Genomic DNA, 26,360 nt, shown 5'->3' on the forward strand with positions numbered 1-26,360 from the left:
CAAAAAGTTAAATTTATTTGTGTAATTGAATTCTAATTTAAGTGAAATTCATATATTATATAGATTCATTACACACAGAGTGATATATTTCAAGCTTTTACTTCTTTTCATTTTGCTGATTATGGCCTACAGGTATTTAAAACTCAAAGTTCAGTATCTCAGAAAATTTGAATATTACAGAAGACTAATTAAAAAAAAAAAAGAAGTTTTTAATACAGAAATGTTGGCCTACTGAAAAGTATGTCCATATATATATATATATATATATACACAGTCAATACCTGGTCGAGGCTTCTTTTGCATGAATTAATGAGGCATGGCATGCCTATGGCACTGCTGAGGTGTAATGGAAACCCAGGATGATTTGATAGCAGCCTTCAGTTTGTCTCCATTGTTGGGTCTGCTGTCTCCCATCTTCCTCTTGACAATACCCCGTAGATTCTCTATGGGGTTTAGGTCAGACGAGTTTGCTGGCCAATCAAGCACAGTGCTACCATGGTCATTAAACCAGGTATTGGTACTTTTAGCAATGTGGGCAGGTGACAAGTCTTTCTGGAAAATGAAATTAGCATCTCCATAAAGCTTGTGTGCAGAGGGAAGCATGAAGTGCTCTGAAATTCCCTGGTGGATGGCTGCGCTGACCTTGGACTTGATAAAACACAGTGGACCAACACCAGCAGATGACATAGCTCCCCAAATCAACAGTGACTGTGGAAACTTCACACTAGACCTCAAGCAACTTGGATTCTGTGCCTCTCCATTCTTCCTCCAGACTCTGGGACCTTGATTTCCAAATGAAATGCAAAATTTAATTTAATCTGAAAAAAGGACTTTGGAGCACTGAGCAACAATCCATTCCGAAGGTAAGACGCTTCTGATGCTGTCTTTGGTTCAGGAGTGGCTTGACTTAAGGAATGTGACAGTTGTAGCCCATGTCCCAGATAAGTCTGTGTGTGGTGGATCTTGAAGCACTGACTCCAGCCACAATCCACTCCTTGTGAATCTCCCCCAAATTCTTGAATGGGCTGTGCTTCACAATCCTCTCAAAGCCCTGTTGCTTGTGCACCTTTCTTACACATTTTCCTTCCACTCAACTTTCCATTAATATGCTTGGATACAGCACTCTGTGAACAACCAGTTTATTTACCAACAACCTTTAGTGGCTTACCCTCCTTGTGGAGGGTGTCAATGCCTGTGCCACCACCACCTACTCAAAGCTTCATGATGCTCAAACAATGATGGACGGATTAAAAGGCAGAAGTCTACGTGACCATCATCATCATCAAGCCCTTCCGTGAGAATCCTAAATCCAAAGAGGACTGTTTCATTTATATTAGGTAGAATGCCCAGAGGGGACTGGGCGGTCTCATGGTCTGGAATCCCTACAGATTTTATTTTTTCTCCAGCCGTCTGGAGTTTTTTTTGTTTTTTCTGTCCCCCCTGGCCATTGAACCTTACTCTTATTCGATGTAAATGTTGATTTATTTTGCATTATAATTGTGTCTTTCATTTTTCTAATCTTTAATATGTAAAGCACTTTGAGCTACTGTTTGTATGAAAATGTGCTATATAAATAAATGTTGTTGTTGTTGTCTGTATTTTTGACAACTGTCAAGTCACTAGTCTTCCCCATGATTGGTTGGCCTACTGAACAAGAGTGCAAGACCATTTAAAGGCTCAGGACACCTTTGCAGGTGTTTTGGGTTAATTAGCTGAGTGGAATGACACCATGAGTCTACTATATTGAACTTTTCACAATATTCTAATTTTCTGATACAGTAATCCCTCGCTATATCACGCTTCGACTTTCGCGGCTTCACTCTATCGCAGATTTTATATGTAAGCATAACTAAATATATAACGCGTTTCGCTGCTTCGCGGGTTCTGCGGACAATGGGTCTTTTTACTTCCTGTACATGCTTCCTCAGTTGGTTTGCCCAGTTGATTTCATACAAGGGACGCTATTGGCGGATGGCTAAGAAGCTAACCAATCAGAGCACGCAGTTAAGTTCCTGTGTGCTGAATGCGATGTTAACCAGGAAGTCTCGTCTCGCTCATTCAGCATCAACGTGTTTCGATGTGTAAAGAGTTAACTTTTGTGCTCTTTTGTGTTTATCTTTGTGCATAGTCAAGCCCTTCATTACGGCTCCAAAACGATCTGCTCCTGCTACTGCTTCAGGGTCTGTACCCAAGCGCCAACGGAAGATGTTAACGATTGCCGAAAAGGTAAACGTCTTGGATTTGTTGAAGGAAGGGAAAAGCTACACCGCTGTAGGACGCCATTACAGCATCAATGAGGCTACGATTCTTTTATTTAAAAAGTAGGAAAGGAATATAAGATCTACGGCTGCAGTGTCCTTTTAACCAGGGTGCAAAACAAGTTGTAAGTGGATATAATAAGGCAGTAGTCTGGATGGAATCTGCTTTAGGGATTTGGATTGAAGAAGAATAACGGCGGTGCTACACAGTTGCCTGGAGTGGCTCCTTTAGAAGGGCTGTAACGCTCTCCTTTGTTGTGCAGTAAAATTAAACTCATCTTTATCGGACAAGTCATCGTGTCATTGTTGGTGAGTAACCATAATTAATTTTCTACTTACAGTACTTAGTACATGTACGTACGTTTAGTGTCACTGTACACATTTACTGTATACAATTTTTCTTGCATTGTATGTATTTATTGCTGGTGGCCTGTCTATCATAATGGCTGTAACATATGTGATATCGGAGACACTCGATATCTTTAAAATAATATTTAGGTTTTACTGTATATAAACAGTGTGTTTACATACATAATTTCAATGAATCTTACCTAATATCTAAGAGAATACAAAGGGATTATGCTGTATAACTGTGCAGGGAATATTTATAAACAATGTGGGAGAGTTTATAAGGGCTTAAAATATATAAAAATAACCATACAAACATATGGTTTCTACTTTTCAACTATCGCGGGGGGATCTGGAACGCAACCCCCGCGATCGAGGAGGGATTACTGTATACCGAATTTTGAGTTTTCATTAGCTATAAGCCATAATCAGCAAAATGAAAAGAAATAAATGCTTGAAATATGCCACTCTGTGTGTAACCTTTTGAATTGATTACTAAAAAAAATTAACCTTTTGATGATATTGTAATTTATTGAGATGCACCTGTATCTATGAGAGTTGTCAACTTTCATAGCTACACAAACAATGACACATTTGTACTTAATAACTGATCAATGGTGCCGCTATTTACCTGTGCTTTCTTTTCTTTTTTCTTGGAGGAGTATCTACATCTTCAGTGGGTGCACGGGCAATGATACTAGATTCTTTCACTCTGAATTCATAAACCTGAAAAAAGCATAAAATATTCCTTAAGAGTCAAAATATTATTACCTTGTTAAAACATACAATTCACCCTAATGAATAAATACAGGATGATTCTAACGGGTGGGACCCAGAGTTGTTATGAATTACTGTCTTAATAATGAACCAATCCAAATGAAATAAAGCTCACAGTATTAATAGATAAATGTATGAACTTATTTGTGAATGAACTGGATGACCATGAGATCAACGAAGATTATTTCAAGCAAGATGGGGCAACCTGTTATGCACGTCAGCTCGCAACATTGCACAAATCGTTTTTTGGCAATCTGGTCATTTCAAACTGACTATGTTCACCTTGTTTCCCGAACCTGTCACCTCCGGATTTCTTCCTTTAGTAGTGCTGAAAGGAAAAGTGTACAAGAACAAGCCTCGTACACTGGAACAATTACAGCAATATATTGAATAGGAAATTGCTGCCATTACCTCTACAATGCTTGTAGATACCTTTGCCAATATGGAGTGCTGTGTTGATCTGTGTTTGCTGGAAGACGATGACCATTTCCAAATGTGAATAGATCATTTACATATCTATCAAGGTATGCACTGTATATATTTTGTTTCTATCACTTCACCATTACATGAGTAAACACATCATAACTTGTGTCTCCACCCATTAGAATTTCCCTGTATAAACAAACATGCTGAGGCATTACCACTGTATTGTAGCTCCCTTTTTTAGCAATGAGAGGCTGAGTAGAGAGAAACCAATGTTAATGCTCATAAAGAAGGATAAATATGCTTAAAAGAATCAGGTTCTCAATTGCCAAAAGTTCATGAATAACAAAAAACTGAAAAATAACTAATTTAATGGTCCACATTGCATTTTTAAGAGGTTATTTTTTGTTGCAAATTCCAGTTGAAGTGATTTATCTCATTTTAAAGGTTAATAAAATCTGGATCACAAAAACTATATTTTTTAGCTTTTCTAGTGCCTTCAGGTGTCTCTTTTAGCTTGACGTTAATCACTCTCATAGGGTGACGTATGTGATAAGAATCCAGAATGTCGACTGGCTGGTAAGACTTGGCAGGATGGTCACCAGCTTGGAAGCTATCCAACCAAAAATAAAAACAAGCTGCACCTGGAAGCCTTGTAACAAAACAGTCAAATTATGTAATGATTTGAAAAAAAAAAAATCAACTTCTGTCATACAGTACAAAGCAAAGATAATGTGAAAAATTTAAACTTAATTTGAATATTTAAAATGCAATATATATTTGAATGTATTTGACCTAAGATATAAATGAAACAGTCCTTAATATTCAAAGACTGCACTATAATAATGTTCAGAAAAAATTATTTTGGATAATCATAAACAAAGCAAAAATAAAACTTGTGTGCCCTGACTGCTTCCATATTCCAGCTATACATGTGTTACTAAATTTTATAAAAAGTGCTTATAGAAAGTTTTTAAGAGAAATGAAGATATTGCCATTCTTTATGTTGGAACTATACTTAAGTAAAATTTAAATTATCTTCATTCGTTTTAAAAAATAAAACTGGTTTATTTTTGTTTAGGCTATTAACTATTACTGGAAAACACAGAACCTGCCTATATACATGTATATATATATACATATGTATATATTGTACAGTAAACCATAAACATGAAAAACTTTTCATCTCATATTTTCATGATCAGTGTTAGACATAAATAATAATAATAATAATAATAATAGATTTTATTTATATCGCGCTTTATATTTAACAATCTCAAAGTGCTACAAAATAAGAATAAAATTAACAAACAAAAAAATCTATAGAAATAATTTAACAAAAAGCCTTTCTAAAAAGATACATTTTTAGGTTTCGTTTGAAGGCATCAATCGACTGTGGGGCTCTCAAGTAGTCGGGAGGGAATTCCACAGCCTCGCCACCAAGAAAAGGCTCTATCACCCATACTGCTAAGTTTAGTTCTGGGAACTTGAAGAGTGTTGGTATGCACAGAGCGGAGGGTGCGTGAGGAAGTATGAGGGATAAGGAGTTCCTGTAAATACAGAGGAGCAGATCCATAAATGCACTGATGGGTAAGGAGGGAAACCTTGTACTCAATTCTAAGTGGTACAGGGAGCCAGTGAAGGGTTTTCAAGATAGGAGTGATGTGGTCATGCTTTCGCACCCTCATCAGGATCCTGGCAGCACTGTTCTGAATGTACTGGAGTCTCTGGATACTCTTGCCAGGAATCCCAATGAGGAGCGCATTACAGTAATCCAGCCTGGACGAGACAAAGGCATGGACAAGCCTCTCTGCATCTGCCAGGGTAATTGTTGGATGGAGTTTAGCAATGTTCCTGAGATGGTGAAAAGATGACTTACAGAGATGTTTAATGTGGGTGTCAAAAGTTAGTTGAGAATCCATTTTAACACCCAAGTTTGTAACAAATGTAGAAAGAGGTATCTTTTTCCAGAAAAGGTGATACTGGTGATGGTAGTGGAACGAAGCTGGTGTGGTGTGCCAACTAAAATGGCTTCTGTTTTAGATCTGTTTAGCTGAAGGAAGTTGAGCCTCATCCATGCCTCTATTTCCTCCAAACAAATAGTCAGTGTAGATGTTGGCAGAGGAGCAGTAGAGGAGGTGGGAGTAGTCCTAAGATAAAGCTGAGTGTCATCGGCATAACAATGAAAGAAAAACCATGTCTGCTAATGACACTTCCAAGGGGGAGCATATAAATGTTGAAAAGGATGGGGCCCAACACAGAGCCCTGTGGAACACCACAGGTAACATTATGGGTGTGAGATTTTGCTGCCAAGAGCGACATACTCAGTTCTACTGGTCAAATAAGATGTAAACCAATTTTGAACAGTTCCTGAAAGTCCAAGGGTGTATTGCAGACGGTGAAGAAGAATATTATGATCAATTGTATCAAAAGCAGCTGTCAGGTCAAGGAGAATGAGTAAAGAAGGAGAACCAGTATCTGCTGACATCAGAAGGTCATTTGTGACCCTGACCAGGGCTGTTTCGTGCTATGGCCAGGGCTTAAAACCAGACTGAAACTTTTCAAACAGATTATTCAGTTTGAGATGATCACGAAGTTGTACTGCAACTATTTTTCCAGAACTTTAGAAAGAAATGGAAGATTAGAGATGGGTCTATAGTTAGACAGAACTTCAGGATCCAGGGTGGGGTTTTTTAGTAGAGGTCTGATGACAACAGTTTTTAGTGCTGAAGGAATATGGCCAACCAAAAGGGATTAGTTTATAATCCTGGTGATAAGTGTAGAAATAGCAGAAATGTTGGCCTTCAGCAAGGCTGAGGGAAAAAGGTCCAGGGAACTGGTAGACGGTTTCATTTTCCTGATGACGTCCTCCACCTCTTCCCGTGTGGCAACAGAGAAGGAGCAAAGGGGCTGGACAGTCTCAGGCAGCGGTCGACAGTTGAGGATAACAGAAAATCCATGGTAGAGAGGTTTAAGCGAATATTATAAACCTTTTGTCTGAAAAAATTGATATGCAGATTACACATCTCATCAGTGGCCTCGGAATGAGCACATGAAGGAGGTTTAAGAAGATGATTTATAGTAGAAAAAAGTTTTTTTGGATCCCTGGAGCTGTTTGTAATGATGGTAGAATAGAATCTGGACCGTGCAACCTTCAAAGCTTCCGCATACGCCTCCTATGTTCCCTATAGGCCTGTTTGTGAACAGTCAACCCAGAAGCCTTGAGCCGTCGCTCAAGGACACGCAGCCGCCTTCATTTTTCGCAGCTCGCAGGTGTACCATGGTGCTGAGCACGAAAATGAGACGGACCTAGACGTTAAAGGGGCATGAAAGTCAAGGAGACTGATCAGAGACTGGTTGTAGAGATCAACGAGGTCAGCAACAGAGCTGGAACTGGTAAGACATCCACATTGATGTTCTTCAAATTTCTAAAATGAATCTGCCGTTTTGGTTTGGTACGAGGGGAGAAAAAGGGTAGCTCCATTGACACTACTTTGTGGTCTGAAATACCAAGATCATAAACCTGTAAATTACTAATTAAAGCAAAGTTTGAAATAACCAAGTCAAGTGTATGACCCCTAGAGTGTGTGGGGACATCAACATATTGTTGTAAGTTGAGGGAATCTAACAACTCAAGAAAATCAACAGTGAGATAACCTTTAGGATTATCAATATGAATATTTATATCTCCCAGGATTATGATGTTGGCAGAGGTGGCACACAATGTTGTGAGAAGATCAATCATTTCCGGAATAAAAGCAGAGTTAGGTTTTGGAGGTCGATAGATAAGAAGAACAGTCATGGGAAAAGGGGGCTTGCATTTAAATGCAAGACACTCGCAGGAAGATGTTACAGGTAACGAAATAGGGACACCCCATTACCTGACGATAGATGATGGCTAAACCACCACCACGCCCAGTGCTGCGAGCTGCTTCCAAATAACTGTAGCCAGATGGACATGCTTCATTTAAGGCAGAGTAAGCCTCTGACTGGTGCCAGGTTTCTGTTAGACACATGAAGTCAAGTCCCTTCTCCCTGATGTGTTCTTCAATCAGTGTGGATTTATTGCTGATGGATTGAGTATTAAACAATTCAAATTTGACCAGCGATTTTGGAGTAAATCTCAGTACAGGTCTCAAAACATTAAAATCCACTCCACGCAGCTTGGGATCCGCTCCACAAAATAAATCCAGCCGGGGATGTAAGGATCTCGCGGTATTTCTCACAGTGGCTCGGTGGTTTCCACGCTAGAGTGCAGAGATCTCGATACTTCTAATGTTTATAGTATTTGAAACAACGGTGCTCTGATGACGCATCACACGTGCGACAGGTGACCAAAAGGATGGAATGTTAGTAGCAGAGCACTTTTGCTGTTTATTGAAAATGAACTTCCGACCAGAGCCTCTATGAATGTAACGAGGACGGCGAAGAAGTCCAAGTTCTTTAATGATGTGGATGTTAATTCCAGGAGTGGTTACAGGATTTAGTCGTCGAAGTTGTAAACTGGAATAGCTGAGCACCATTCCAACTGAAGAGGGAGAAAAAGATACCATCCAGATAATGCCGCAAAATCCACAACAAACGGTAAAGCAGAATATCCTGACGGCAGGTGAGTAGACACAAAATCTTGATAAAAATCCGTAGAATCCACGGCAAACAATAAAAACAGTATGTCCAGACAACAGGTGAATAGACAACAAAAATTTGATAAAAAATGCGTAAAATCCACGACAAACAATACTACAAACTCAGACTCAGAGGGAGAAGCGGCGAACATTCAACGCCAGCGTCCTCTCCCTCTGTGGGCCACCTGACATAAACATGAAACACAATTTGAATGGGATTGAGCTTTTGTATTGAAGATCCACCTAGCATTTACTTAACTATTTTTGGTAAAAAATACTTTGTACATTGTGAGCATGCGACTGGATAACTGACGTGGATTATGCGGCATGGGAAACTTGAGATTGTTTTTTTATAGATGCAGCATGTATCCCTTTAAAATTTGAAACATTTTTCTCAATGTCTCAAAGAGTCCGATAACACCAGAGAGGATCACTATAACAGCAGAATATTATTTCAAGTAATCAATTCACCATTACTGTAATTGACCTGGATAATTCACTATTGGGGTGTGCAATATTGCCAAAAAATTATATCTCGACAATTTCTAGGACTTTGACAATAACGATAATTAGATGACATTTTCTATCCATTAAAAATGTGTTTGTAAAAATCAAATTGATCTAGATTGGTCTTGTTAATAGGTTACTAATTGTAGCTTACTAATGGAAACAGTTAAGGTAAACAAGTCTTATTTACTTAAAAATGAAGTAAAATAACACAAAAACTTTAAATCATCAGTCAAAGCATTACTGAGATCAAACAGTGCAAGTATGAGTAAACCACTTGAAAGTGGCCCACAGGATTTACACAAAAAATGCACTAAGACCCACAAAACTATTATATAATGAGAACATTTTAAACAGATGCCCTTAATGTAAACAAGATATGAATCCAAAGGGAATAAATTACTAATCATAACAGAACTACCAGTCATCAACATTATGGTAATCAAACTGCTCGACTGTAAGGTGAACTATGCAGCATACAAGCAAGGACTAAAACCAAATATACTGTACTATAGTGTAAAAATCCAACGTTCTATCACATACTGCACAGGAAAAAAAAGCATTTGTAAACAAGTTCTGTCATATATTGCACAAAGATACAAAGACCCAAACCTATAACATTTTTAAACAAATTACTAACTTCAAGTTCTGTCCAATATTGTAGAAAGATATCAGAAAAAATAAAACTGTAAAATTGTACTGAGGACATTCCAAGTTGGGTGACAGAAACACCAGTCTGTCCACCGCATCTAGCTTCAGAGGAGCACAGTTACATATAATAATTCATCCGGTTCAGAAAGCCCTCTTCAAAAGGCTGTTGAAGCAGGGATGCACAGATACGTTTTTGCCAGCTTCCCTAATTTGGGGAAACATACTTTTTGTGTTTTCCACTACTCAAGTGGATTTACATCACTGCCCACCTCAGCTATTATCAAGTAGCTCTTGATCTCTTGTACAATGGCAGTGTGCAGTGTCTCTCCTTCCCTGAATTTCTGTTTATTTTTTAAAAATAAATACCAAAAGACCTTTTTTCTTCTTTGCTCCCTCCCTTGTGTCATCACAGGCTCCAAATTCTGTAGCCATAGCGGCAGGATGGAGCTGGGCAAGGATGCGGGGATCTGTGTGACTGTTTAAATGGCAGTCATTTTTTAATGATGATGGTGGGTTCCAGATGACAGTACGCTGTGCATGGTCTGGCTGCCGCTTCTCACCGGTGTCTTTTAGCTCTGTTTTGCTTTGTTGCTCTTACTACGTCATCTGCCTTGCTCGTGCTGTTTATGTTTTATGGACAGATTCTCACTGGATTCCTACTGGAGCTTTTGTAAAGTTTTATTCTGTTCCCTGCCTATATTCCACGAGCCCTCTCCCCTGTACTCTCCCTGAGCCTGCATGGTTGGTGAGTAAGTCTTAACTTTCTTAGTTGACTAGGATTAAGACTTTAACTGACTTTGTCTATTGCTCAATTGGAATTAGTTTATGGGTTCTGGTTAACATGGTGGTAGCTGTTATTGCTTTTTCTGAAGATGAATACCTACTTTTCAGCACAATTATGCGCTTACCGTATGCACTCCAGACCGGATGCGGTGACTTACAGCTTATGTATGGAGCTTGGCATTGCTCATCTGCAGTATATATACCGCACTTCTCTGCGTCATTTTAATATTACCTGTGCATCCGCCAACACCATTTCCACGATTTGTTCTATTAGACCTGTTTTCTCAAAAAGACTATCTGCAGGATGATGGAGTAGGCAGAGGAACTGGCTGAGACACCTGCCGCAAATATCGACTGGAGTAACCAAGGATAAACCCCGTCTGACGGCCCGAGATGGTGGATTGGTGGTGGTTCAGCGGGATTGTCTTAAAGCAACCACTGTTGATTTTCATAATGTTACGTCTTTTGAATACCTGATTGTTAAAAATCACTGGAAAGGCTTCACTGCACATTATATTAACCTACAGGCCTCCTAAGTTTCAGTTGGATTTTTTCTCTTAACTTTATGAAATACTCACTCTTGTCTGTGGCATGTCTACTGCTGTCCATGTGTTTATGAGCTATGTTCAGTACTGGATGGTTTCAGTTTTGTGCAGCAAGTTGGTTTTTCAACCCATGCACAGGGTCATATTCTGGATCTTGTATGTTCCACTGGTCTGCAGAATTTCTGTACAACTGGTACTGTTATTGGTATCTCAGATTATAAGCTGACTGAATTTAGTGTCACTTATCCCCTCCCTAAAATAAGTCTAAAATCTAAAATAACCTATCGTAATATCAAGAATATTTGATCAGTTATCCTTCTATGTCTGTTGGTGCTTCCTGTCTCCATTTTTCTGGGTTGTCTTGCCCTATGCAGATTTTATCTCTATATAATTCCATATTGTCACAAATTTTAGATCATTATGCACCTATTAAATCCTTGATTGATCCTACTACCTAGACATCTCCATGGTTTACAGCAGAATTGTGCATCATGAAACAAACTGGTTGCCACTTGGAAAGGCTCTTGAAGAAGACTGGTCTGGCTGTTCACACCCTGGCTGACACCGAACACCTAAAGGTGTTATTTGCTGCACGTTCAAAGTACTATTCCACCCTTATTGACTTTGGTACTTGTCACAAAGGGTCTATTTTTAATACAATTAACGGGCTTTGTCAACCTGCTGTTAAAAATCCTTATTCCTCTGTTGAGCGCTGTAATCTATTTTTGGACTATTTTCAGTCAAAAATTATGACCATATATTAAGGTTTCTCTACTAACCAGTCCTCATGTCTGTCGACCGATTATACTTCTAAATCTACAGTGTATTATTTAAATTTAACCCCACTACATCAACTTATATTGCTGAAGTAATATCTAAATGAAATCAATCTACCTGCCACCTAGATCTTGCACCTACTTTACTGATTAAGGCTTGCACTGACAAACTTTCTGCTCCCATTTCTCACTTAATCAACTATAGTTTTTGCACCTGGATTTAAAAACTACTGCTGTAACCTGTTTTAAAAGAAACCTGGCTCAGATCCGTTACAGCTAAAATTTTAGCACCCCATTTTGAATCTTCTATTAATGGCTAAGATCTTTGAAAAGGTTGTTGTTACTCAACTCAATCAATGATTATTTAAACTTGCATAAACCTGCTTGAGCCTTTTCAGTCTGGACTCTGAGCCCTACATAGCACTGAAACTGCTTTACTTAAGGTACCCAATGACTTACTTATAACCGCAGATTCTGGGATGGCCACTATTCTAGTTCTCGACTCAAGCACAGCGTTTGATACAGTTAACCACAATATTTTACTGTCACTATTTTCAGCATTGGTATCTCTGGTGCTGCTTTTTCTTGTTCACATCATACCTCAGTGATCGCCAGTATTATGTCTTCATAAGGGAGCAGCCGAAAGAAGAAGAAGAAGGGAATACAAATCTGCCACTACTTCACTCATACAAGGAATCCCTCAAGGGTCAGTTCTAGGTCCAATCCTCTTTAACAACTATATGCTCCCATTAGGTGAGATTATTCGTCGGTATGGTTTAAGCCTCCACTGCTTTGCCGATGACACACAACTTTATATAAGTGTTAATGCAACTGCAACATCTTCACCTGTTGCACTGACTGACTGCATTCAGGAAATCAATCATTGGATGACAGATAATTTTTACAAATTAATCCCGATAAAACAGAAATCTTATTAGTTGGTACCAAATCTGTCCTCTCTACCCTTTGTGGGTTAAAAATAGACGTTGATGGGATCCTGGTTGAACCATCGGCATCAGTCCGTAATCTGGGCATCATCTTTGATCAGCTACTTATTTTCAACCACACATTAGCTCGATAGTACAGACAGCTTTTTTCATCTTCGTAACATTGCTCATCTGCATTCTGTCCTCAGTGTGAAAGATACTGACTATTGCAATGCATTGTTTTATGGCCTCCCGACTAAATATCAAAAGATCACTGTATGTTCAGAATTCTGCTGCTCATTTAATTACACACACTAAAAAAATTTGCTCACATCACTCCTGTTCTCTATAATTTGCATTGGTTACCAGTTTCTTCAAGAATCAAATATAAAATTATTCTTCTCACCTTTAAAGCCCTTCATGGTTTAGTCCCTTATCTGTCTGAGCTGCTGCTTCCTTACACTCCTGCCTGTGCATTAAGATCATCTGATGCTAACTTACTCCCTGTACCTAAATGCAGATTAGTAACTATGGGTGGCAGAGCTTTCAAGTGTGATAGCCCCTAAAATTTGGAATGCTCTTCCTCTCAGCCTTCACGAGGAAAAATCTATTATTCATTTCAAACTCCTGTTAAAAACACATCTTTTCAGTGAGTATTATTCATTTTCTTGTATGTCATTTCTATTGTCTCGTTAATGTGTTTATTGAATTGTAAAGTGTCCTTGAGTGTATGAAAGGCGCTACATAAATAAAACGTATTATTATTATTTAACACTGGAATTGCCAGAACCTAAGAAAAAACTCGTAGATCCGTCCCACCTAAAATGCTTCTCACCTCTCCGTTAGCGTCTTTTGTCCTTTAAATGTGTTGATAAGCAGCAAACAGCAAGCAGTCTGCTATCACATCCCCCACCCCACACAGTTTTCTCAGCCAAGTCTGTATACCTGTGTGTCAGTTGCTTAGAGTTGTATAGAGTGAGAAGTCAAGCAAAATGACACCTTTTATAAATACTATATCGTTATTAGGAACATAATTGACAAAATGTAGACATAAATTGTATAATGTGTGAAGCCTGAATTCCAAAGACCAAGTAAACACTTTCACAAAATGTTCAAGGAAAAGACAACAGCTTCTGTGGCGTAGCGGTAAGATTTGCTAATTTGTAATCAAGAGTTCCTGGTTCGATCTCAACTTACTCCTATATTAGCCATTTTCAGTAGTGAGCTGTTCTTATTGTTAATATATTACAGTACACACATACACTTGGTTTGCGTCTGTAACACACGGTGTACATTTGTAGGACTTGGAAAAGTTAGTTTTTCTTTCACTTTTATTCTCTCTAAATCACAATCACGATAAATACTTTTTTGTTAATAGTCGACACAGACTGCTCAGCCAATCAGTGCACAGCAGGCCTGTTGCGCCTTAGAGACCCGAGTTCGATTCCCCACTGGGGAGGAAGTGTTTTTTTTTTTTCTTTTTAACCAAATAAAGTGGTATGCACTGTCAGTCAGTAAGATTGTTGTATTTTCATGTAGAATAATCCTTTTAAAATATTATTTTTAACAATTGAGACTGCAATTAACATGAACAAGTGTCTTTATAACTGTTATTTTTAAGATCCATAAGACACAGATGGACAGAGCACTGCATAATAGACAGATTGAGAAGTCATTAGATATATAAATAAACAGGGAAGGCACTATATAATATACTAGCAAAATACCTGTGCTTCGCAGCGGAGAAAAAGTGTGTTAAAGAAGTTATGAAAAAGAAAACATTTTAAAAATAACGTAACATGATTGTCAATGCAATTGTTTTGTGACTGTTATGAGTGTTGCTGTCATCAAGGATTTGATTATCATTATTTGTTTCAATCTGGTTTGTATTTGGAAGATGTGTTGTGTTCAAGTTTCATTCCGTGTTTGTCTAGTCTATCCCTGACCATCTCACCTTCGTTGTCAACCGTTGTAAAGATAAAAGGTTTCATTCATCGAAGTGATCACTAGCCAAATCGGTACTCGTGAATCTAAGATGTTCAACAGGCATTCCCGGTATTAAGTTGTGGATTTGCCTGCAAATATTTAGCGGCAGCGTGTCCATGAACGTAAAAAAGTTTCTCTCGCACTTTTGCCGAGTTTGTGCCAAACACTATTCTATCCCTGACCATCTCATCTTCGTTTGCATAAACACAGTCCTTCACCAGCAATTTTAACTCCGTTACAAAGTGATCAAAAGTCTCGTTTATACCCTGCGTCTTCTCATTAGATTTGTATCTTGCGAATATCGTATTCGTCGTAGACATGACAAACGCCAGCGTGTCTATAAACTTAATTTAAACTTACGATTTACACCGTGCTTTGTTTCTGCACTTATGAATATGCTTGTATGCGTCACTCACTTCATATTCTTTTGCTGCCTTCTCAATTGTGTAATGTGTGTCTTGTTTAGTGCTCTTTGGAGCTCTTGCTTGTTCTCTGCATACTGTTTTCACAGTCAGTTCACGTGAGCCGCTCGAAGCACATACATCAAAGGTTCTCAGCTGTGCTTGTGCCATCTTGTGTGATCTTGAGATGTCCACAGCTTTATTTAATGTTAGCTAAGACCCGGCACTTAAAAGTTTCTCTCGCACTTTTGCTGAGTTTGTGCCAAACACTAGTCAATCCCTGACCATCTCATCTTCGTTTGCATAAGTACAGTCCTTCACCTGCGAATATTTAGCGGACGGCCTTATATGGGCAGGCACTCAATTACTTGACGATGAGGCGTGACGATGAGGGATGCAACTCCGCCTCACACGGCGACCGAGCTGCAGGCTTTGGCCGTATATATGTACGTAAGCAGGTTCCAGTTATGACCGTTACGTGTAGAATTTCGAAATGAAACCTGCCTAGCTTATGTAAGTAAGCTGTAAGGAACGAGCCTGCCAAATTTCAGCCTTCTACCTACATTGGAAGTTGGAGAATTAGTGATGAGTGAGTGAGTCAGTCAGTCAGTCAGTCAGTGAGGGCTTTGCCTTTTATTAGTATAGATATAAAAAACAGCTAAGGGGATAGATATATAGCTATTGCGCATCTTTATGTGATCCAAATAAATATCATGCGAGCTATAGCGCATCTTTATGTGATCCAAATAAATAACGTGAGCTACAGCGCGTCTTTATGTGATCCAAATAAATAACATGTGAGCTATAGCGAGTCTTTATGTGATCCAAATAAATAACATGCAAGGTTTTGTGTGTCTTTATGTGATCCAAATAAATAACATTTGAGCTGATTTATTTACTTATCTTCCTACAGCATAAAGTCACAAGTGAACTGCAGAGCATCCTCTTTGATTATCAAGGGCATGCTCACAAATTACACATGTAATGCCACGAAAAATACCTGCTGATACTTTAGTACACGAGCAATGGTACGAGAATGCAGTTTTTTTGGGCACATACACCACACTAGTGTTTAGATCTGGATGGTGTAGTGTTGGCAAGCTCTGTAAGCCGTGCTGTTTCTTTGAAGGACAGGTGATTGGCAGGATGACGCCGGACTTCGTCCTGTATTCAAACGGTGCCATCTTTCTCCTTTACTCCTGGTGTAGCTGTTCAAGTTTCCAGACACACACACCCAGCCCCCCTTCCGATCTGACACCGTTTTCAAATAAAGACATGCTATAACAGAGGTGAACTCGGATCGGAGAAAACAGAAGCCCTCCCCACCAGGTGCAGCTGCACGTTGTTCTTATATGTGAGTGGACGTTTCTTGTGGGAGGGCTTCTATTTTCGCACTAATGCAATATTATTTGAAAATGAACAGCGTCATATCAGGTTTGAATATATGCTGGCGCTGTTACTGAAGGCGTGAGCTTATTCAGTGCAGCAGGATCAACGCACAGTACATGCAATATTATTTGAAAACGAACAGCATCAGATCGGGTGTGAATGTATGCTGGCACTGTTACTTAGAGTCAGATCAGGAGCTTATTCAGTGCATTATATAGTTTATGCCTACATTTTGTCATTTACTACTAAAATATGAAAAAGTTTCTGTTTTACAAATGTGATTACACAGATTACTGTAGAAACGGAACACACATGAAATGTGTTTGTTCCAAATAACGATCTATTATTTCCACTCTAAAACTCCCCTTTACTCCCAGATGAATGATGATTAATCCCCTTAGGATTAATAAAGTATCTATCTATCTATCTATCTATCTCTCTATCTCAGATAATCGATCAAGGCATGAGCCGGGAGAAGTTTGTGCACGTTCTAAGTCGGTGGGGGGATGGAATAGCCGGCTACTTGCAGCTTGTCTTTATCAGCACATTTAGAGGACAAAGGACGCTGGCGGAGAGGTGTGAATGGATTTAAGGTGGGCCGGATCTACAAGTTTTTTTGTAGGCTCTGGTGATTCTAGTGTTAAATAATTAAAGAAAAAAAAAGTGCTTTGGAACTGAGGACTCCTAACCAAGATGTCTTGTTAAATAAAACCCGCCCAATAGGCATATGCTTCCTATAGAAGTAAAAACAATCTGTTTGAACGAATTATGCAATTTGTTCAAACTGATTAATAATTCACCTAAACTGATTGTTTTTTCCTTACACTTACGAGGCACTGTACTAGATCAATTTCTCTTAAATTGCATTTTATTGAGGAACCCATATTAATCACCAATGACAATATCAAGCCTATGGCCGAAACAAGGAAGCCTCTTTCTGTTGTTAATCTGTAGTACACCGACAATGTTAGCCCCACTGTCTATTGTCATACAAACCAAGTGGTCTTCTTGCAGTGACCATGATGCCAATAAATGTTTCAGAATTGCATGATGACATTGCCTGTGTGGTCTTCTGGGAAGTAGGATAATGGCAAACAGTAGCACTGCAGTTTTCCAGGAATCGTCAATTAAATGCACGACAAGGAGAGGTATGACTCAGATGTTCGACTTGATCATATATCTGTTGATTTGGCAAAATGTGAAACCTTCTCCAGTTTGTGTGTCAGATTTTGATGACATGAATCATACAATTTAGGTAGAGCTATTTGACTTTAGTATTTTTGGCCAGGCAGTGTGTATCTTGCGTCTAAAGTATTCAACAGTTGTTTGAAATCATCCCTCTCAACTGCATTAATTGGCATCCCACTGTATCTTTTGCAATGTAATTGGTGACAACATTGTTATGTCACGCTCTCTCTGTTGTTTTTCTTGTCGTATATCACTTTTTTGCAGAAAAATTCCACTAAAGTTTGCAGAGTGTGGTTTTGTGCTTGTACCTTGGGATTTAGACTCGTTATGTATGGTCAAACTGCTGAACCTTTTTGTATTCTTCATATTCTATGTGGTGGTTAGTTCACAGATGGTGAAACAAGTTAGCTGTTGAGCTGCCTTTAATGGCAACTGATTTCCAACATAGTTTGCTGATTGCCATCTTTTAAGCAACATCAGTCTTTTCAAAGCCAAACCACCTCCATGCGAGAGAGGATGATCCACAACTAGCAATTAAATCTAATGATTATGTATATAAAATAAAACTTGCATCAAATGCCTTACACCTCTGAACCTAAATATAAAAAAATAAATATGGGGGGGTGGGGGTAAGTTAGTAAGCATTGAGAGCTTAAACAAAACATCTAGGTCAACATCAAAATTGTAACAAAAGCACCACAAGTAAACCCAGGTATCCTACATTTGTTGATGAGTGAAGATTAACATTTATGTGTCTTGCTTATTTCAAACTGCTTAGGAAAAAAGGCTACCCTGCACTAATGTAATCAAACATTCAACCAATATTTCTGATTATCTTGATGATAAAACAATAATAGAACAGATTTTTACCCAATATTAAAATAATCAATTATGCTAAAAACAAAAGTTCAGAATGAGAAATATTAAAGATTACCATGTGGTAATCTACGGCAATCATCAAGTATACGAGTGAACCACATGCCAAACACCTACATCTAAATTGCCCTTTCCCGATGGAGATAAAAGTATTTATTATAGCTGTAAAAGATCTAGAGGGAATCTCTCCCAAAATATTTTTTGCACCACATTCACACAGATTATAATGTAATTTCTTTGTAAATTGACTCTTTAGTTACTACAAGACATGGGTTGAACTTGTTATGCTAAACTACACTTCATGAAGCCAAACTACATTCATATCATTTTTCTTTTAATGTAAACTAAAGATGTTGCAATACATAGCCAATTTTAAAAGTGTAATTCTGTGTTTTTAAACAAAGAAAAGGTTTAAAAGACATTATTTTAATGTAAATAAGGTGGGAATTGAGTTTTTGTCTCTCTCTCTCCTTATCCTGCTTTTGTAGAACTACTTGCACTAAATTGTATTTGACTGAATAGGACTAATCAACAACATTCTGTTGTTAATTGGCTAGACTATAAAAATTTCTATTGTGGTATGCATGAGATATAAATAACTCAGTGGAATATTCATATCTACACAGAACTCTGTAGGGATGAGTCTTACATTGCCTAAAAGTTCATTAAAACAAGTTTGGCTGGAATATGGAGTGTTCATTTTCTCCTCCAATTTACTTGCAGTTCCTGCTTATACACATTGCTGAATACAAGTGAGTCTCCATCCATCCATCCATTTTCTAACCCGCTGAATCCGAATACAGGGTCACGGGGGTCTGCTGGAGCCAATCCCAGCCAACACAGGGCACAAGGCAGGGAACCAATCCTGGGCAGGGTGCCAACCCACCGCAGGACACACACACAAACACACCCACACACCAAGCACACACTAGGGCCAATTTAGAATCGCCAATCCACCTAACCTGCATGTCTTTTGGATTGTGGGAGGAAACCGGAGCGCCCGGAGGAAACCCACGCAGACACGGGGAGAACATGCAAACTCCCAAGTGAGTCTCTTATAAGAAAAAGTGATTACAGAATTAAGGCGAAAATGGGGTGCTGTGATAAGTAAAAATAAATAAAACACATTTATGTGCTAGGATTTTGTGGACTTTTTCATGCACACAAAGCATCTTCTAAACATATAATATAATGTACTTAAATGCATTTCAAAGCATGTCATTAAAGACCTTATTTAATTTTCTATAAAGATTTCTTGATATAATGCACAGTGGACAAAATATAACAATGTCCTTCAGTGTTGTGCTGTGAAATTTTGCAAGCTGATAAATATTTTGTATGTCTTTATTTGTAACTTAGACAAAGCAGTGAAATATTACATTATTATAGACAATAACAGCAATTGTTTGATGGTTTAAGAACCCCTTACCCCCTTTTAGGAATGAGTCTCTTTGTAATTTTACGACAGGGTTGGGGGAAGTGCCTCAAACAAGTTTAGCTAATATTTCTCTGCAGGACTCCAAGTCAACCCCCACAGGAAAGCCAGGCTGCCTAACTGCCAAGCTTCATCTTAACACATGGTTTAGAGGGCAGGTGTGAAGATGTTTTCTGCCCCATTGGTCTGAAGTATGGCTGTTTGGAATTGACTTGTATCAGAAGCCTTTAAGTACCATAACGTTCTATTGGCTCTACGGGTTGGACAGAAAACCTATACATTTGCTTGCTTTACCTCACTCTCTCTCTCTTACAAAAATGATGAAAGTCCATCTCACACCATGAACTGAAAAGGACAACACAATGAAGAGCACATTTTGGCAGCCATATTGAGTTAAGCATGCAGCCTGTTCTGAAGAAAGCTGACCACAAAATAATGCCTTAACTAGAGACATTTTAAGTAACTAACAAGTCTGTGTGTTACCTGAAACTACACATCACCATTTATCAGGTTGTATGGTTGCCAATATTCAAATGTACTTTGCATATTGTTATTATTTCTGAATATTATCAATAATACATTGTTTAAGTTGCAACTTAACTCCTGCTTGTCTTTTACTACACCTAATTCCCTGAAGTTATACATGTAGAAGGGAAGGTGGGGATAAGTTATATGGTACAGTACCTTATAAACAGCAGTAAGTCTGGGAGATTTAAGGCATTCTGACAAAGGCTACATATTAATAATACAAAAGAGCAAAGCAGAGTAATATATTACTCTACAAAGACAAAACAATGGTACTGGCAAAAGACTACAGAAAAATTTTGGAGAGTTCTTCTGTTTCTGTAAGTAAAGGTGCTGGTTTACTTCACATAATGAATGAAAATGTTAAATAAATGAAGGTTAAAATAAAACAAATACATTTACAATCATAGAAATACAAAAATTCCAATCACTTGCCTGTCGACATGTTTTTGTTCCAATTAACTTGGCTATTGCACAGTAATTGTCATAATAAGTACCGATTAGAACTCTGAATAGTGAAGCCTCAGCTCCACTCCATTCTATACTCTCATTAGATTCTGCAGTTAATTTCAGTTTCACTGGAGTCTGACATCGAGAGTTTGCCTCTTAAAAAAAAAAAAAGGTGAAAAAACAAATATTTAATTAAAAAAGCATTAATATACATTTTTTGCGTTACTCATTCAAAATATACACTATTAAATGATCTCAATGAAACAAAGGTGATGTACATATAAAAAATTATTTTGCAATAAATATTTTACCCAGTAGGGTAAATATTTTTTTAGACTCTAACCATTGAGTGCTATATAACATTTCCATCGACGCTCATCATCATCTACTATCATTAACAGAAAATAATATGGGCTTAGAGACTTAATTAGTGCAAACAGAGCTGTCATAGATATTTAAATTTTATACATTTGGGACTAGATTGACTGATGGCAACAAATGACAAGTTGTTTAACAACTTTAATTTTGTTATATGTAATTTCTATTATTTGATTTCAATTAAAAAAAATCTCATTATTTGTGTTAATAATGCTCTAAAACAGACACTTAAAAATGAAACCAAAAAAGGTTATATACATACTGAAAACAATAGTACAAATACTACAAACATGATTAGTTTCATATAAAAATATTTTGTAATAACGCTTAACTAACACGTGGTCATTAAGGAGCTTATAAGACAAATACACAGATTCTTTATAAATAATTTAAATTATCCCTTATGTCAATAAGCAGAAAAACAATAAAAAAAAAAAACAAAACTTGTAACAAAGAGTAACTTCTGGGCTTCACTCCACCCACCAGAAGAGCTTGTTGTTTCTTCTTTTTTGTCTTCATCATCTTTATCCAAACTTTCTAAGCAAGCATCTCCTCCAGCTTCCCTGTCACTGTCTGTGTCTTTAGCTTCACACATGTTTACAGTAGGGGTACTCGGACGGCTGCAGCTGCCATTTGGATGCCTTCCACGGCGTCGCCCCAATAAACGTTTGGGTGGTGTTTTTACTCTTTCAGCTGTGAGAGCAGCTGCAAACTCTCTCGCTCCTTCCTAAATATTCCATACAAAAAGTAAATACCAGAAACAAGTTTGAGATAGCAGCATTATTATATACGATTTTTCCTACAATACAAGACAAAGACAAAAAATGTAGAAACCTGGTTAACCAATTCAAGGCTGCAAACTGGGACCAATATGCCCCCCTCAAAAAATAATCTATTTCCATACACTTTGTACAATATATACTAACATTCTTTCACTGCTTCCAAAATATAATCTGATCTTCATCTACATCATTTGACAAACAAGATAATTCAATCCATCAACTTTACTTTGTTCACTAATGCCAAGTTTTCCCCTTTAGCTAAATGACTAGGTGTATTACTCTCGATTCCCAAGTTTTGTTTTACAAAGAAGTGCTTCTTGGCTTCAGTCTTGAATGCACTTCCTTAAATTTCCACCAGGATCCCCACATTCACCATTTACTGACAGAATGTTGTTTGATTAACTTTATCAATGTTTGCAACAACTCTTTAGGCCAAGGTCATTATAAATTAGAAAAAGTGATGATCCAGGCATAGATATTTGACAGACATGGGCTTTTGCCTTTTTATTCCCACACTTGAAATTCAGTCTGACTAATAGACAAGGCCTTCTGGCAGGCAAAAAACGTTGCAGCCTTGGTGGTTAAGGAAGCAAAAAAAGTTCGGAGAGACCATTGACTATCTATCAGTCTCAAAAAGGTTCTGGCAAACCTTCAGGTGACTTGAAAGGGTAAGGCAGGACTTCACCCAGGCTTTTCTCATCAAGGGTGAAGAAATGCTGACTGAGACTGAGGATACAGTCTGGTGATGGAAGGAATCCTATAAGGAACTCATGAAACCAACAGACACTATAGAGGAGATAGAGGCAGAAACATAAAGTCAATCAAAACCCATTTGCCTGAGGGAGGTTACCAAGGTAGTTAAACAATTACACAGTGTTAAGGTCTGTGGAGTGGATGAGTCTAACATGGCTTTTCAATGTTGTGTGGCTGTTGGGAGCAGTGCCCCTAGAGTGGAAGTGGACGAAACCAGATCTAGGATTAGAAATGTGGAGATGTCTAAAGCTTGTAACAGTGAACCAGCTCTTCACCCAAATGAATGTGTTTTTGTAGACTTAAAGAAGGTGTATCACAGCAATCATCAAGGAGTTAGATAGGGATGTACAGGGTCCCGAAGCCCTCAAAGGACTGCAGTCTCTCTATTATCACAGTGAGATCTGTTTCTACTTACTTGAAAAAACATCAGTACCATTCCAAGGGGGTGTGGGTGAGTTTCATGGACAGGATATCAAAACACAGCCATGTAGGACAGGGTAATTAGTTCGATGGCATAAGAATTGCAACATTACTTTTTGCAGATGACTTTCAAAATTGTGACCATAGTTCTAAGTAGGACAAAGGTGGACTTGTAAGGGTCTTGTTTTCAAGTGAAGGGAAAAGGGATGGTGAGTTTGAATGGGAGATTATGGTGGCGAGCACAGTTATGCAGTTGCTATATCAATTTAAGTGGTGAAGAAGAAGCTGAGCCAGAAGGCAGACTTCTCATTTTACTAGCTGATGTACATACATCTCAACTCTCACTCATGACTGAGAGTACAAAGATCTGAAATGAGCTTTCACCACAGGGTGACTAAGCATTTCCTTAGAGACAGGGTTAGGAGCACAGATATCCAGGAGAGGGTAGGAGTACACTTTCTCACCCTTCTTATCAATAGCAGCCAAATGAGGCAGTCTTGGCATTTGACATGGATGCCTTCCTGCAGAGGATTTATTGGCATGAGGAAACACTGGGGAAGACCCAGGGCTCACTAGGAGCATTATATCTCCCAGACGGGCTGGGTACACCTTGTGGCTAGGGAAAGGGATGTATAAGCCTCACTGTTAAAACTGGTGCCCCTTGACCCTTTCTTAGATGACCAGTGGAATATTAGTCTAAGTAAATTATGTTATACTAGATATTAAGCCCGTTAACATTTGTATGAGCAGTCTATATTAAATGGCAAGGGACCTTGTATGTGGCTGTAATATGTGTCACTGTATTGTGTGCCTTTAATTTTCTCTCTCAGTAATACTGGTTTGTATTTCCGTGAAATGCCTGTAATTTTGTCTGACAGTAATACAGTGGAACCTCGGTTCACGACCATAATTCGTTCCAAAACTCTGGTTGTAACCCGATTTGGTCGTGAACTGAAGTAATTTCCCCCATAGGATTGTATGTAAATACAATTAATCCGTTCCAGACCGTATGAACTGTATCGTAAATATATAATTTTTTAAGTTTTTAAGCACAAATATAGTTAACTATACCATAGAAAGCACAGCGTAATAGTAAACTAAATGTAAAAACATTGAATAACACTAAGAAAACCTTGAACAACAGAGAAAACTAACACTGTAAGAATTTGCGCTATAGCCTTATGACCCGCTCGCTAAAAACTCTTTTTTTAATGAGTTTTAAGCACAGGGGAAAAATTGAACATTTGAAAAATCTGTAATTTAATAAACAAACAAGAAAAGTAACATTGCAACAACGCATGTGTGTGTGTGTGTGTCTCTCTCGTGGGGCTGCGTGTGTGTCTCTTAAGCGCACGCCTCTGTGTGCGTGTGTGTGTCTGTCTGTCTCTCGCCTGTGTGTGTGTGACGCGCCTGTGTGTGTGTGTCTCTCTCTCTCTCTCTCTCTGCACAGGGAATACACAGGAAGAGACTGAACACGTGCTGTGTGGCCCCGCGCATGCGCACTTCTCCAGAAGACACACACACACGGACACTGGACGCACACAAGGGTTTTATTAAAGAGGATGATGCGTTGATATTGAAGATTACCCCAGTTGCCCTTATCAAAAAATGAAAACACCAGTTTTAATTTCAATATAAATAGTCTCTTAAATTATTTCAGTTTAAGTTAACTTTGTCAGGGTGAGAAGCAGGTCTTACTAGCCTGTAATTATGGGAATCCATTTTGTCTCCGTTCTTGTACAATCGAGTCACTAGATACTTTTTGTACACTAAGCAACTGCAGGGATAAGCTTATTAATCGTTTATACATAACGCCTTTAATTTCTTTCATTAACACTGGTAAAATGGTACCAGGCTCAGGGTATTAGTAGTAAATACACTGAAGATATGAAGCACACCTTGCCCTTGGGTTAAAACCCTGTGCTTGTTTTCAGTTCTGATTGAGGCATTCTATTTATTTATAGTAATCCCTCGCTATATCGCGCTTCGATTTTCGCGGCTTCACTCTATCGCAGATTTTAAATGTAAGCATATCTAAATATATATATCACGGATTTTTTGCTGGTTCGCGGATTTCTGCGGACAATGGGTCTTTTAATTTATGCTACACTCTTCCTCAGTTTGTTTGCCCTGTTGATTTCAAACAAGGGACGCTATTGGCGGATGGCTTAGAAGCTACCCAATCAGAGCATGTATTACATATTAACTAAAACTCCTCAATGCTATAAGATATGCTTCCCGCGCGGTGCTCGATTGTTTGCTTGTCTCTACCTCTATCTCACCCTCTCTGACATTCTCTGCGCCTGCCGGAGGGGCTGTGAGCAGAGGTGCTGTTTGCCTAGTGGATATGGACGCACCTCTAAGAAATGCCGCTTTATCGCGGTGCTTCCAAAAGCACAGTTATTGATTTTTTGATGGTTTGCTTTAATCTCGCTCTCTCTCTCTCTGACGTTCTCTGCGCCTGACGGAGGAGATGTGAGCAGAGGGGCTGTTTGCACAGAGGCTGTTTGCTTGGAAGATACTGACGCTCCTCTAAAAAAATGCCGCGGCAAACTTAAAAGCACACGTATTGATTTTTTGATTGTTTGCTTTTCTTTGCGAGCGCTCTCTCTCTCTGAAATTCTCTGCTCCTGAAGAGAAGATGATCTATTTGCATTCTTTTAATTGTGAGAAAGAACTGTCATCTCTGTCTTGTCATTGAGCACAGTTTAAACTTTTGACTAAAGGGTGTTATTTCATGTCTAGAGGGCTCTAATAATGTTAACAGTGTGGGAGAGTTTATAAGGGCTTAAAATATATAAAAATAACTATACAAACATATGGTTTCTACTTCGCGGATTTTCATCTATCGTGGGGGGTTCTGGAACGCAACCCCCGCGATCGAGGAGGGATTACTGTATTCTTTTATAAATACCTGGGTATATTAATTAGTTATTGCTTCTCATTTTCAATGATCTTTCATGGTGTATTTTTGAGGGTTCTTAAATTCTTTTAACAATTTTTTACTGGAGCACCATTAAAACATACATTTGCTGTTTGGATTGAATGACTATTTGTTTTTAATTTTCTCTTTAAAGCTTTTAATGATTTTATTTCAAACCCTTAGTGAGGTTTTTAATTATTCTACTGGTTCTGAATTTCACAGCTACTAAAAATTT

The 26,360-nt window shown here is 38.4% G+C and overlaps 1 protein-coding gene across 3 annotated transcripts in view; it reads right to left on the bottom strand.

Moving 5' to 3' along the window:
• Positions 1 to 26,360, bottom strand: part of ezh2 (enhancer of zeste 2 polycomb repressive complex 2 subunit) — a 178,242-nt gene that overhangs the window by 59,651 nt on the left and 92,231 nt on the right. For all 3 annotated transcript variants that reach the window (XM_039753308.1, XM_039753306.1, XM_039753307.1), the window contains 3 exons: positions 21,731 to 21,974; positions 20,855 to 21,024; positions 3,238 to 3,332 (listed from right to left, as the gene is read on the bottom strand). In XM_039753308.1, coding sequence (XP_039609242.1) covers positions 3,238 to 3,332; positions 20,855 to 21,024; positions 21,731 to 21,974 — 509 coding nt within the window. The remainder of the gene's footprint in view (positions 1 to 3,237; positions 3,333 to 20,854; positions 21,025 to 21,730; positions 21,975 to 26,360) is intronic.

Source organism: Polypterus senegalus, chromosome 5, assembly GCF_016835505.1.
Source record: "Polypterus senegalus isolate Bchr_013 chromosome 5, ASM1683550v1, whole genome shotgun sequence".
In the NCBI taxonomy this organism is placed as follows: Eukaryota; Metazoa; Chordata; class Cladistia; order Polypteriformes; family Polypteridae; genus Polypterus; species Polypterus senegalus.